Source organism: Thamnophis sirtalis, unplaced genomic scaffold (genome assembly GCF_051295495.1).
Source record: "Thamnophis sirtalis isolate CommonGarterSnake01/CBP01778 unplaced genomic scaffold, rThaSir2_p1.2 scaffold_4, whole genome shotgun sequence".
NCBI lineage: Eukaryota > Metazoa > Chordata > Lepidosauria > Squamata > Natricidae > Thamnophis > Thamnophis sirtalis.
Window position 1 is genome coordinate 29822394 of NW_028261384.1, and position 14599 is coordinate 29836992.

General features: G+C 47.5%; 1 protein-coding gene across 1 annotated transcript in view; it reads right to left on the reverse strand.

Moving 5' to 3' along the window:
- Positions 1-14599, reverse strand: part of CUNH10orf67 (chromosome unknown C10orf67 homolog) — an 84318-nt gene that overhangs the window by 3650 nt on the left and 66069 nt on the right. The window contains exons 14-17 of the mRNA XM_014067034.2: positions 11424-11509; positions 9303-9368; positions 1119-1203; positions 201-296 (exon numbers count right to left, since the gene is read on the reverse strand). Coding sequence (XP_013922509.2) covers positions 201-296; positions 1119-1203; positions 9303-9368; positions 11424-11509 — 333 coding nt within the window. The remainder of the gene's footprint in view (positions 1-200; positions 297-1118; positions 1204-9302; positions 9369-11423; positions 11510-14599) is intronic.

The following is a 14599-nucleotide window of genomic DNA, read 5'->3' on the forward strand; positions in this document are numbered from 1 at the left end:
AAGAGCTTACATCATAATGCCATGGGTGTTTTCTTAATTCTGACAAAAGCTACACATAATTGAGGGTGGCCTGGATTGTGAATTTATAATACTTTACCATCTCTTCTAATCATGCTAGTAATCTTCCAGGCCCTGACTGACTGACAGGAAAGTTAGCAGCATTAGCAACAAAATTATTAGTCATATATTAAATTACACACCAGAGGTGAACACGGCATATACAAACTACTTGAGATCCAACGGCGCTTATGTGGAGGATTCTGAGTTCGATTCTGGATGTGTATAGGTACAGCTCTCTGGAAAGTAAAACATAATTCAAATGATTTAGTGGCCATTGAAAACTCATGCCATAATTCATACTCTATCCTAGCATTTTCAAAATCATTACTAAAAAAATGAAGTTATAGAAAAGTTTGGAATGTAGATTTATGAAGGAATCCTTGTTGGCATTGGTGTTCATATTAAGAACAACTGCCAGTATAAGACAAATGAAAGTTAATGTTCAATCTCCAAATCAGAAGGACAAGACATTGTGTGATCTAGAGCTCCTAATTCACCAAATGAATCACAACTCGCAAGAGATATCATTACATCCATGCAGGTCATGTAAGCCAGAGGTGGTATTGAGCAGGTTCTAACTGGTTCTGGAGAACCGGTAGCGGAAATTTTGAATAGTTCGGAGAACCAATAAATACCACTTCTGATTGACCCTGCCTCCTTCTATTCTCTGCCTCCCTAGTCCCAGCTGATTGGGAGGGAATGGGGATTTTGCTGTAAACTTCCCCTGGAGTGGGGAGGGAATGGAGATTTTACAGTATCCTTCCTCTGCCTCGCCCACCAAACCACACCACGGCTACCAAGCCACGCCCACATAACCAGTAGTAAATTTTTTTGAATCCCACTACTGATGTTGAATCCCGTTATGATGTACAGAAGCATCCACAAAACAAAAAACACCTCAAATGAAAGGTCGAATTTTGTGTTTATCCCCAAACTAGGCTTCATGCTAATATCAGAAGAGCCACATAAATCAGACTCTAAATTTCAAAAATAGCATGTGCTTTTAGATTTAAAGAAAAAAAAAACAAAAACGGAACATGGGTACCTATTATACCTACCCTTTCATTTAGTAATGGGCGTCTGAATTTCACTGATTGTTGCAGTGATTGTCTAATATGCATCTCATTCTTAATAGCATGCAGGCTAGAAATAAATGGAAAGAATCCAAATTTTAAATTAATTAAATGTCTGGCCCCCTGCAGCTTCATTTTCATTAGAGTAGAGTTGACACTGAAAGTTTTATATAAGTTCCCCAATACATATTTAGGTTCAGTGCACCCATCCACTCAGTGTCCCATTGTAAATTATTCCTGCAAGTCCCCATATTCAAAGACAGTGAACTTTGCTAGTTAACAAGCAAAAAAACCTGTAAATTCCAGCCTAAATAATAGCAAATTGGACAAATGCTACCACAAGCTATTTTTAAATATTATAACAAAATATCCTTTTCCTTTATAATCTGGAATGTTGAATCTCCTCCTTCCCGTATTCCCATATTCCCATATTTGGAGGTAGCAATATTTGCCTCCTGTTAAGATTTGGCGCTTCAACTGTTTTCGGAGATTTCTCAAGAACAGAACGTAAGGATTTAACTGGACTATCAGCTAGTTGTTTCAGGACCCAGGACCGTGATGCGAACCTATGGCATGTGTGCCACAGGTGCAGCACCCTCTCTGTGGGCACTCGACCTGTCCCCCCAGTTCAGCTCTGCTGTGCATGCGATGTTTCCCACCAGTTGGTCTTCAGGTCTCTGCTGCACATGTATGAGGGGGGCACGTACGTGAGGGGGCATGCACATGCATGTGGGGGAACATGCGGAGGGGCATTTTGGGCACTCAGTCCAGAAAAGGTTAGTCATCACTGACCTAGGATGTATTTTATCTATTCCTGGAAATTTAAACTCAGTGTAAAAAATATTTCCAGATCATATTTATATCAATTTCAAACTTTAATCCTGCACTTTGAAATTTCCTGGTTGGATACACAGAGTTTCTTTGTTAGAAAAGTTGGAAACAAAATGGGAATTAAATCGTTGTTGTTGTTTTTTGCTAGCTGTTAGCATTTTGCCTTTTCTATTAGGCAGTTTGTGTCACTATTTTAATTTTAATTATATTTAACAAAGACCTTTTGATTGGTCTTAGCATTCTTAGCCAACCTCAGCTCATTCTTAACTTTCATTTTTCTGACATTGGATTTACAATTCTGGGCTACTTGTCTGTATTTTGCTTTGTGATCTGGCAATCTTTCAATTTCCTGTATGTGTTCTGCTTTGTTTTCATGTCTTTAGCAAGTTTTTTGCATAGCTACATTGGCTTCCTTTCATATTTTTTCTTCTCATTGAAATTTCTTTCAACTTTGCTTTTCATGTTTCCTTCTTTAGGAGTTCCCATTGATACTGAGAATCTTTTCCTATTGGTTTCTCCTGTCACAGGATTTGGCTTTTAATTTTTAAAGTTGAGTAAAATCCACTGTCTTTAAAACTAAATATCAGTTGGTCTTACCTGAAGTGCATGTCCAGAAGCTGGCGTGGGAGCAGTCACATGTGGGTATTATCACGGCCCATTTGCCTGAAGACTGAGGTAATTTTGAGGCCACTCCCTATACTCCTCCTCATGACTCCCCAGATTAACCGATGGTCCAGTCCAAGGAGAGTCTGGGAAGGAAGGGAACAGGAAAACACAAAACAACAACTCCCTCCCCCAGGCCTGACTGACCCACAACTAATCTCCCTCAGGCCCCCATGCGCAGGCACGTACTGAACGGGCAGGTAGTGACTGCTCCCACGCCAGCTTCTAGACATGCAGTTCAGGTAAGACCAACTGACAGTCTCAGAAGCGAGGCATGGGAAGAGTCACATGTGGGACATACCAAAGCTAGATGTTCATGGGAGGGAATTATTGGGCCTGAGCCCCCCAAGTGTCCAGCACTCTCTGAAGAACTCTCCTACCAAATGATGCCTCCGCAGAGGCATAGACATCCAGCCAGTAATGCCTAATGAAGGGAGAGGGCGAGGCCCAAGTGGCCGCCCTGCAGATGTCCTCAATTAGGTGCCTGGGTAGCCCAGGCCGCAAAGGTTGCCGCACTCCTGGTGGAGTGCACGGTTATGCCTTCTGGAACCTTGCCTCACAGGCCTTGGTGATGGCTAGCCTAATCCATCTGCTGATGGAGGCAAGTGATACCTTAGCCTCCCTTGTAGAAGGCTGGAAGGAGAAGAAAAGCGCCTCCAACCTCCTGAAGGTGGCTCTGCGTTTAAGGTATATATATGCAGCGCCCTACACATGTCCAGGCAGTGCCAGGACCTTTCCCTTTCTCTGGAAGGTGCCAGACAGAAGTCCGGGAGCACCAGCACCACCTATGGAAGGGGGTGTTGACCTTGGGAAGGAAAGCCAGGTCGAATCTGAGAACCACCCTGTTGTCGTGAAAGGTACACAAATCTGCCCTGGCAGATAAGGCATTGATCTCAGACACCTGCCTAGCTGAGGTGATGGCTACCAGGAACACCACCTTGAGTGTGAGGAGCTGGAAGGTTACCTCCTGCAGAGGCTCGAAGGGCACCTCTGTAAGCGCTTGGAGCACTGAGAGAAGGTCCCAGGTGGGAACCGATGGATCACTGGGGGTCGAAGATTAGCCGCCATTCTGAGGAACCTCTTTATGACCAGGTGCTGAGGGATAAGGTCCTAGAACCCACCTCCCCAATGACTGTGGCCAAGGCCAAGACCTGCCTTCTGAGGGTACTGGGGGCCAGACCTTTTTCCAACCTATCCTGGAGAAACTCCAGTACCTGCGGCGCTGATGCCGAGGTTGGATCTACCTGGGCTGACCTGCACCAGGTTACAAAGGAACTCCATGTCTTATCGTAAATGCATGTGGTGGACTTCCTTCTGGAAGCCTCAATGGTCCTGATCACTCTGACTGAGAACTGTGCCTCCCTCAGCTGTTCCCGCTCAAGCACCAAGCGATTGATTGGAGCCACCCCAGATCCGGATGATCCAGTCTCCCCTGGCGCAGAGCTACTTCCTCCCTGGGAATCCTCCAATGAGGCAGAATTGACAGACCCACTAGGCCCACAAACCAGGGACGCCGGGGCCAGTGGGGCGCTATCAGGATCACCTCTGCCCTCTCTAGCACTAGCTTCCTCAGAACCCTGGAAGGAGAGGAAGGGGTAAAGGAGGCCTGACAGCCATCTGCAGCAAAGGGGGTCGACATCCACCGCTCTTCGGGCCAGGAACCGCCAGATGAACCTTGGAACCTGGGCGTTCAATGGGGTGGCAAAGAGATCCACTGTCGGCCCACCGAATCTCTGGCAAATCTGCTCAAAGATGCTAGGATGCAACTGCCACTCCCCATGGTCCACTGTCTCCCTGCTGAGCCAGTCTACTTGTCGGTTGTCCACGCCTGAGATGTGTTCTGCCCGAATTGACAAGAGATTCCTCTCCACCCAGTTGTCCAGCCGAACTGCCTCATAGTGAAGCGCCAAGGAGTGCATGCCCCTTAGTTTTTTCACATGAGCTTTGGCTGCCACGTTGTCCGTCAGGACCAGGAGATGTTGACTGGCCACCGCCTCCTTGAAGTGTTGCAGCACAAAGTGAATCACCCTGCGTCCTAGCCAGTTGATGTTCTTTCGTAGATTCATGGGCGTCCACCTTCCTTGAGCTATCTGAGACTGAAGGTGTGCCCCCCAGCTGAACAGGCTCGCGACCGTAGTCAGAATCAACCTGTCTGGTTCCCTGAAGAGAGAGCTCTTGGACAGTGCCGGGGACATCCACCAACAGGAGAGAAATACCTGGGATGGCACCAGGACCTTGAAGAGGGCGTCACACATCCCGTCTCTCTGGTGCGGTAGCAGGAACCACTGTAGCTTTCTGATGTGGAGGCGAGCCCAAAGCACTATCCCAATGCAGGAGATAAACTTTCCCAGGAGCCTGGAGAGAAGGACTACGGGAACAGAACGTGTCTTGCGGATCTCCCGGATCAACTCCAAGATATTGTCCCTATGCTCCTGTGACAAAAACACCTCACAAGGCACTGAATCAATGATGGTTCCTAAATTTTGGAGCTTAGTGGTAGGGGTGAGATGACTCTTCTCAAGATTGATCGAGAACCCTAGGGTCTGGAGGGTGGCAATAGAGCCAGGTCCCTCTAAGCTTGGTCCGTGGTAGTGGCCAGCACGAGAACGTTATCTAAATAGCAATGTAACCGGACTAGAAAGGACTGGAGATGACTTGCAGCTACAGCTAACACCTTGGTGAAGGTCGTGGGGGCAGACGCCAACCCAAAGTATTGGTAATGCACCCCTCCATATGCAAACCTAAGGAATTTACGGTGGTTCGATGCAATCATGATAGAGAGGTACACTTCTGTGAGATCAATGGATGCTAAGAAGTCACCCTGTCTGATACCTTCTAAGATGGACTTGAGGGAAGCCATCTTAAATTTCCGGTAGACCAGTCTGGAGTTCAACAACTTGAGGTCTAAAATTGTCCTCCACCTCCCTGAACTTTTAGGAACTATGAACAGATTGGAATAAAACCCTAAACCCTTCTCCTCTTTCAGGACCAACTCCACTGACCTGATGTCTAGTAAATGCCGAATGGCCTTGCACATCAGGGAATGCTTAGCAGGATTCTTGGAGGAAGAGAAAAGACAGAACCTAGTCGGGGGATGGGAACGAAACTCTAACTGCAAACCAAACTCAACCAACTGAAGAACCCATGCATCAGTGGTGATGCGATTCCAGTGATCCGCAAACAAGGAAAGGCTGATCAGGAAATCCGATCCCGAATCACCTGTTCCTGCGGAAGGGACAGCCACCCCCTCTCGAAAGGGACGCTTACTGGGTTGTTGGTACCTGTCCCTGTCCCTAGAGAAATTCCTATCCCCCTGTCTGGGGTATCTGGGAGCAGAATACCTCGGCTGTTGGAAGTCCTGCTCAGGGGGTCGATAGGAGGACCTCCTGGGGTAGGGTGCAGGGCATTGGTCAGAGCGCTTGGTCGTGGAAGGGAAGATCTTGTGCTTGTTCTTGTCCTCGATAAGAATAGGGTCAAGGGAGGCTCTGAACAGCTTGTCTCCTGTGTACTCCACCCCTGCCAAATGCCACTTTGCCTGGGACTCTGCTTGCCAATTATGCAGCCAGAGGAGGCGCCTGGAAGCCACCGAAGAAGAAAGATCCCTGGAAGAATACTTGACCACATCCAGTGTAGCGTCAACTGAAAACTGGGTGGCCACCATCAACTTCTTGATATCTTGCAATAGTCTCACGTCTGAAGTGGAGGTTTGATTGTTAAGTTGTTCCAGCCAAAGCAGAGTGGACCTGTTGAAAAACGAAACAGCAGCAGCCACCCTGATCGCCCACAATACAGCCTAAAAGGTCTTGCGCAGAACCAGCTCCACCTTTTTATCTTCTGCCTTCAGACAATTGGAAATATCACCAGTTACCACCGCGGAGGCGGAGGCCAGCCCAGCCACTGGGACATCTATATCTGGAACCTGCAGTGCTTGGGCAAAGGTTGTGTTAAGATTGTAAAACCTGCGATCATTACTGCCTGGAGTGGGGAAAGTGCCTGGCCTAGCCCACTGAGATTTGAGCACCTCCATGAATAACTCAGGGGTAGGAATCTCTTCCTTTTCCACGTGTGGCTTATAAAAGGGCCCCTTCTTGGTCCCACAACTGGAGGTGGAGGCAGTAGCTGTTTGAGAAGGGGCTGGAGTGCTGTCCAGATCTGCAATAGCCCTGGCCTTGCAAAGCAGGGAACCAAATGAGGCGGGAGGAAACAAGTCAGCAATAGCAGGGGCTCTGGAACTTGGGAATCTTCGTCCTCAGAGAAGTCCACATCCTTCTGCCCCTCCTCTTCCAATCCTGACCCCTCACTAGCCGTGGAAGGGGAATCCAATCTGCGCTCTCTAGCTGCAGAAGATTGGGGTTGGTCTGGATGACCTCATAGGGTACCATGAGATGATTTTCATCTAGAGGCTTGAAATTGATGTTGCATGCCCGATGTGATGCCCTGAGCAATGGCACAGGCAATCACATCTTGAAACCCTTCAGAAAGCTCTGGATAACCTGGCGAAAAGCTAGGGGCTCTGCCAATTGAGGAGCCAAGCGTGGCCTGGAGGAAACAGATTCCCTGAAGCCAAAGGGGTCTCCCCGGTGTCCTGAGGACTGGGCAGGAGACAGAGGGGGGGATAGGGGAGTAGCCCCCTTCGCAGAGCCACATGGGGAACCAGGAGAACACAGTTGGACCTCTGGCAAGGGTAAAGGCCTGAGAGGAGATCGTGACCTGGATGGGGAAGGGCTGATTTCCTCCCTTATCCTTCTACCAGCCACCCTGCTCTCCTCTACCAGCCACCACCCCGCACTCCTCGTTGCATCTGCCATCGCTTTACTCATAGTTGTTGCCTTCCCACTTTCATTCACGCTGCCAACCGGCTTGGGCTTCTGCGTTGCAGTCCGGAGCTCCTTCAGACCAGCGCCATCCACAACCACACTGCCAATCTGCGACCCAAAGAGGCCGGCCCATCGCCGAAACAAAGGGGTCCTCCCCGGATTACCGGCAGAGCACAGGCCCGAAGGATCCTCCCTGGTGGTGTTCCTGGGCGCTTGCAGCGGCTGCAGACAAGTGCGCTGATCTTCGTGCCCCTCCACGTGCATCCCAAGATGGTGACCTCCTACCACGTGGTCCGATTGCAAGCCGGCTTCAACCGAGCTGCTCCCTCAGAAGCCTCCTGAGCACTCCGTGACCCCTTCTGATGGAACCAGGGGTCGCGTGGACAGCGCCCTATGGTGTGCGGCCTGGAGCCTCCCCTTTAACTGGCCAGCGGCTTGGGGGCTCCCCAATAATGCAGCAAGCCTGGATTGTGCAAAGAAAAAGGCTTCAACAACACAGAGACGCAGGGAAGAAAGGTGGAAGAAATCACAAGTGCGAAAAAGGCTACAGACAAATTTAAAGTAACCAAAAGAACCTTGAAACCAATGAAGAGTCAAAAACTACTTCTTCTGGGTCGAAGACTGAGGTTAATAGCAGTAGACTTAGCAGTAGACTGGGGAGTCACAAGGAGTAGTAGAGGGAGTGGCCTCAAAATACCTCAGTCTCCAGGCAAATGGGCTGTGATAATACCCACATGTGACTCCTCCCACGCCTCGCTTCTGAGACTTGCATATTTTGACTATGGAGTTCTTGGTGTTTCTCTGAGCTTGGTTGTTTGCTTGCATATGTTTCATTAACATCCGTTATTATGGTTGCATCTATTCATGTGTTGTACAAACACCTAACAGAGGGGAAATTTGCAAGTATATTCCCCAACCACCAAAATCCTCATGTCAATTCCTGATTGCTCATTCATTTCACTTTTCCTTGGAACGAGGCTGCCTGATATTGCTTTTCAGCCTTTGCTTACTCAATAAAGAATCATCCACCTAGACCAGGGGTGTCAAACTCAATTTCATTGAGGGTCACATCAGGGTTGTGTTTGACCTTGGAGGGAGAGCGTCACCAAGGTGGACATGGCCAGCTTGATGTCACTCATGTTGGAGACGCCTGTGTGGCCCGAGAGCTCTGCCAGTGAAAATGGGCTCCTGAGCTCCGTTTTTAGGTGAAATGGTTTCCTGCAACTCTCTGCCAGCTCTGTTTTTGCTGGCAGAGGCATGGCGGGCCAGTCCCCTGCTGTTTCTAGGGCGGCCCTGCAGGCCAGATGTAAGCACCCCACGGGCTGAATCCAACCCCCTAGGTCTTGAGCTTAGCACCCTTGACCTAGACAAACAGCAGCTCACAAGATACAGTCCTTGTAATTATCCACTATTCAGCAAATGAAAAAAAGATGAGCTTTTCAGACTTCACTGCCAACACACAATTCCTCAAAGTTTCTCTGACTTCTATTTTTCCTCTCCAGCAAATTTCTTTTAGTTTTCTTTCTTCAGTATTTCAATGAAGAATAAAATGCATTTTGAAATCTTTTCTCAGCCTACTAATTTTAACTGTCATTTAGGTGATGCACAAAAAGAGTTACATAATTTGCTTATAGGATTCTGGACTAATTCTAGTTGCGAATGTATTTTACCAACACTTTAAAATGTCCAAAGAAGTTTTGTCATTACTATGTGTGAGTGGCTGTACTTAGGGTTATGGGTGAAAGAGGCCACAATGATGGGTTCAACAAACTATACAACAAAGCAACCACACAAGATATGTGTATTTGTGGTATGATGTGTTAATACAATCAAATAGATATTATTAGTAACATAATACCTTCTCTTTAGAATATCAAACTTTAATTCCCAACATTGATCCAACTCACTGAATTCCTTCTGAAGTCTGAAAAAAGAAGGAGGAACATTTATAAATTTTATTTAAAGGTTTACTTAATTTGCATGCTGCCCTATTCCCGAGAGACTCAGGGCAGCTAACAATCTGAGGGGAAGGGGGGGTACAAAATAAAAGTTAAAAGACAAACAATTTAAAAATACGGCAACATTCATACCTCGGATGAGGCTGGAAGATTCAACAGCCCCAGGCCTGCCAGAACAACCAGGTCTTAGTAGCTTTGCGAAAAGCCGGAAGGGTGGTAAGAGTCCGGATCTCGATGGGGAGATTGTTCCAGAGGGCCGGAGCAGCCACAGAGAAGGCCCTCCCCGGGGGAGTTGCCAGCCGACATTGGCCGGCAGATGGAATTCAGAGGAGACCTAGTCTGTGGGATCTAATCGGTCTTAGGGAGGTAATTGGCAGGAGGTGGTCTCTCACATACCCAGATCCGATACCATGAATGGCTTTAAAAGTAACGACTAGCAACTTGAAGCGTGTCCGGAGACCAATGGGCAGCCAGTGCAGCTCACGGAGGATAGGTGTGACGTGGGTGTACCGAGGTGCACCCACAATCGCTCGCGCGGCTGCATTCTGGACAAGCTGAAGTCTTCGAACTCTCTTCAAGGGCAGCCCCATGTAGAGCGCGTTACAGTAGTCCAGACTTGAGGTCACGAGTGTGTGAGTGACTATCCGAAGGGCCTCTCGGTCCAGGTAGGGTCGCAATTGGTGCACCAGGCGAACCTGGGCAAAGGCCCCCCTGGTCACAGCCGACAAATGATGTTCTAAAGTCAGCTGCGGGTCCAGGAGGACTCCCAAATTGCGAATCCTCTCTGAGGGGTGTATAATTTCACCCCCCAGGCTGAGTGATGGAATAGCTGGACCATCTTTGGGAGGGAGCATCAATAGCCACTCAGTCTTATCGGGATTGAGTGCAAGCTTGTTCGTTCCCATCCAGACCCTAACAGCCTCCAGGCACTGGCACATCACTTCTACCGCTTCACTGAGTTGGCACGGGGTGGACAGATACAACTGTGTATCATCCGCATATTGGTGATATTTAATCCCGTGCCGGCGCATGATCTCACCCAGTGGCTTCATGTAGATGTTAAATAGGAGGGGGGACAGGACCGAACCCTGTGATACCCCATGGTTGAGGGGCCTAGGGGTCGACCTCTGTCCTCCGACCAACACCGACTGCGACCTGTCCGAGAGGTAAGAGGAGAACCACCGAAGAGTGCCTCCCACTCCCACCTCCTGCAACCGTCGCAGAAGGATACCATGGTCGATGGTATCGAAGGCCGCTGAGAGGTCAAGGAGCACTAGGATAGGGGAATGACCCCTATCCCTGGCTCTCCAGAGATCATCAATTAGCACGACCAAAGCAGTTTCTGTGCTGTAGCCAGGCCTGAATCCTGACTGAAAGGAATTCAGATAATCGGTTTCATCCAAGGACTGCCGGAGTTGAAAGGCCATCACTTTCTCAACAACCTTCCCTACAAAGGGCAGGTTGGAGACTGGATGATAGTTGCTCAAAATGGCTGGATCCAAAGAAGGTTTCTTCAGGAGGGGTCTCACCACCGCATCCTTTAAGAGGAGCAGAAAGGATTCCTCCCAGAGAGAGGTGTTAACTATCATCTGGATCCAGCCGTGTGTTACCTCCCTGCTGGTCGAAACCAGCCAGGAGGGGCAGGGGTCCAGTATACAAGTGGAGGCACTCACCGCTCCCATGGCCTTGTCCACTTCCTCAGGAGCGACAAGTTGAAACTCGCTCCATAAGCTCTGCTCAAGACCTTCCCCCGGTACCTCGGCTGGTACCATGCAATTGGAGTCCAGGTCTGTCCGAATCTGAGCAACTTTATCCGTTAGAAACTGAACAAATTTCTCAGCTCTACCTTGTAAAGGGTCATCCGCGTCCCTCCCTTTCAAGAGGGAGCGGGTTATTCTAAACAAGGCGGCTGGGCGCGATTCAGTGGCTGCAATAAGGGCAGCAAAATGCGCAGATTTCTCCGCCCGTACTGCCATGTAAATATGGCATGATTGTCTTATACATACATTCTTGTCACTTACTTTAGTGCTTGCAATCTTGCTTCCTCTTCAGCTTTCTTAAGCCTTTTTATTTCATTATATAATGCTTTTCTCTCAGCCGCCATTGCCTTTTGAAATATAATTTGCAGCACATGCACATAGACACAGACACACACACATATGAACCATGCATTAATTATGGATGTATGGAAAATGCTGAACACAGTTATAACAGTTGAGCAGAGAGAAATATTTATTCATTTAAGATTATCTTCTATCAATCAATCAATCAATCAATCAATCTATCTATTGCTACCTACCTACCTACCTACCTACCCTACCTACCTACCTACCTACCTACCTACCTACCTACCTACCTACCTACCTACCTACCTACCTACCTACCTACCTACCTACCTACCTACCTTCCTAATCTATCTAAAAAATTTATCTCCATGGCCAAATTCCCTTAGAATTGGAGCCATTACATGTAGTCCTCGATTTACATCAGTTCATTTAGTGTTTGAAGTTACAACAGCGTTGAAAAAAGTGCCTTATAATCATTTTTCACACTTACGACCATTGGCAGCATCCCCATGGTCACATGATCAAAATTCAGATTCATATTTATGATGGTTGCAGTGTTCTGAGGTCCTGTGATTACCTCTTTTGATCTTCTGACAAGCAAAACCAATGGGGAAGTCAGATTCACTTACCATCCATGTCAAGAAAAGTCATAAAATGAGGCAAAATTTATTTAACAAATATCTCTCCAAAACAGAAATTTGGGGCTTAATACTGGTCATAAGTCGAGGACTACCTGTAGTAAAAAACCTACCTACCATACACCACATTAAAACTACTGAATGTAATTATTAACCAAAAATACACAGCAGCTGAGAAGACTATGGGTTATACAAAAGCCTTAGAAAACAGTATGTACTTACAGTATGTACAGCAGGTTTATTCAGAAACCTACATCTTGTTTAAAAATCTAAAAGTATTTTTAATTCTAGATAAAAAAAGATGTCATGTAAAAACAGATTAGTTCGAATGCTATTGAAAAAGGTAGTGATTTGTGAAGATCAGGAGTATGATGTCTACTGTCTACAAATGGCAATAACTAAGGGCATCTACCAGATCTTACTATCTTCATCAAAACTGCCCTCTCCTAACTATCTGCAGTCTCATTGACAAAAAAGATTTGAATTGAATTGAATTGAATTTATTGCATTTATATGCTGCCCTTTTCCCCGAAGGGGACTCAGGGCGGCTCACAATCCAAGTCAGGGAAAGGGGTACAGATAAGGGATAAAAAAAAGACGAACAGAACAATACACAATTTAAAAACACACAACCATACCATTCGAGGGGGGGGGGGGCGCGCAAAAGCTCTTTAGCCCCAGGCCTGTTGGAACAGCCAGGTTTTAAGGGCTTTGCGGAAGGCCTGGAGGGTGGTGAGGGTTCGAATCTCCATGGGGAGTTCTTTCCAGAGGGTCGGAGCAGCCACAGAGAAGGCTCTCCTCTGGGTAGTCGCCAGTCAGCATTGCCCGGCGGATGGAATTCGGAGGAGGCCTAATCTGTGGGATCTGATCGGTCTATTGGAGGTAATTGGCAGCAGGCAGTCTCTCAAATATCCAGGTCCAATACCATGAAGGGCTTTATAAGTGACGATTAGCGCCTTGAAGCGTATCCGAAGATCAATAGGCAGCCAGTGCAGCTCGCGGAGGATAGGTGTTACGTGGGTGAACCGAGGTGCACCCACGATCGCTCGCGCGGCTGCATTCTGGACAAGCTGAAGTCTCCGAATGCTCTTCAAGGGCTGCCCCATGTAGAGCACGTTGCAGTAGTCCAGTCTAGAGGTCACAAGGGCACGAGTGACTATTGTGAGGGCCTCCCGGTTCAGGTATGGACGCAACTGGTGCACCAGGTGAACCTGGGCAAATGCCCCCCTGGTCACAGCCGACAAGTGGTGTTCGAAAGTCAGCTGTGAGTCCAGGAGGACTCCCAAATCGTGAACCCTGTCTGAGGGGCGTACTTTTTGACCCCCCAGCCTGAGAGATGGAAAACTTGGCCAATTAGTAGGAGGGAAACACACCAGCCACTCGGTCTTATCCGGATTGAGTACAAGCTTGTTAACCCCCATCCAGACCCTAACAGCCTCGAGGCACTGGCACATCACGTCAACCGCTTCACTGAATTGGGACAGGGCGGACAGATACAACTGTGTATCGTCCGCATACTGATGGTATTTTATCCCGTGCTGTCGAATGATCTCACCCAGCTGCTTCATGTAGATATTAAACAGGAGGGGGGACAGGACAGGACCGAACCCTGCGGCACCCCGTAATTCAGGGGCCTAGGGGTCGATCTCTGCCCTCCGACCAACACCGACTGCGACCTGTCCGAGAGGTAAGAGGAGAACCACCGTAGATGGGACTTACGCCTCAGAGATGTAATGCTGATTTTGTTATTAGGTCCTGCTTCCCTAGTGGGGAACATTGCTTCCAACTTCCAGAGTCTCTGGAATGCTAACTGGTCTTGTTAGAATTGTAGAGGTCACCAGGTCATTAGCTGCTCCACCCATAGGTACAGTGGCCAGTAATTGAATTCTAACTAAAAGAGTTTATATTTTTGTTCATTTGCTGGCCCAGTTTGAAGAGAGAGAAAGAGGGCTTAGCATATCGACTGAGTTAAATATATTCTCCATTGTTATTCTGCCAATTTCTTCCTTTGTTCGCAGTAATTATACAACAAAACTTCAGTTATGTCCAAGCAGGACATTACAGTTACCACACCTGTCTAAAACAATTTCTATTTCTGGCTTATTTTAGTACTGAAAAGCAGTTGGGGAGTTGACATAATGGGAAATTGTGATTAACTGAAAACTGTGACAAAGAGGGAATAGTTATTGAAAAGACAGAGCATGAGATAAGATAGATGGCCCATAAATGAAACGAACAAACAAACATGATTACAGAGCTTCTGCATGTTGTGGCTTATTAAACTGATTAATACATCCTTACAAAACCAATAAATCTTACCCTAAACTCACTTTTAGGTTTTTTGTCCAGAGAAAAGATGCATCTTCTCTAGAGCAGGGATCTCCAGCCTTGGCAACTTTAAGCCTGGCAGACTTCAACTCCCAGAATTCCCTAGCTGGCTGAGGAAGTTGCCAAGGTTGGAGACCCATGCTCTAGAGTAATTTCTCAATTTGA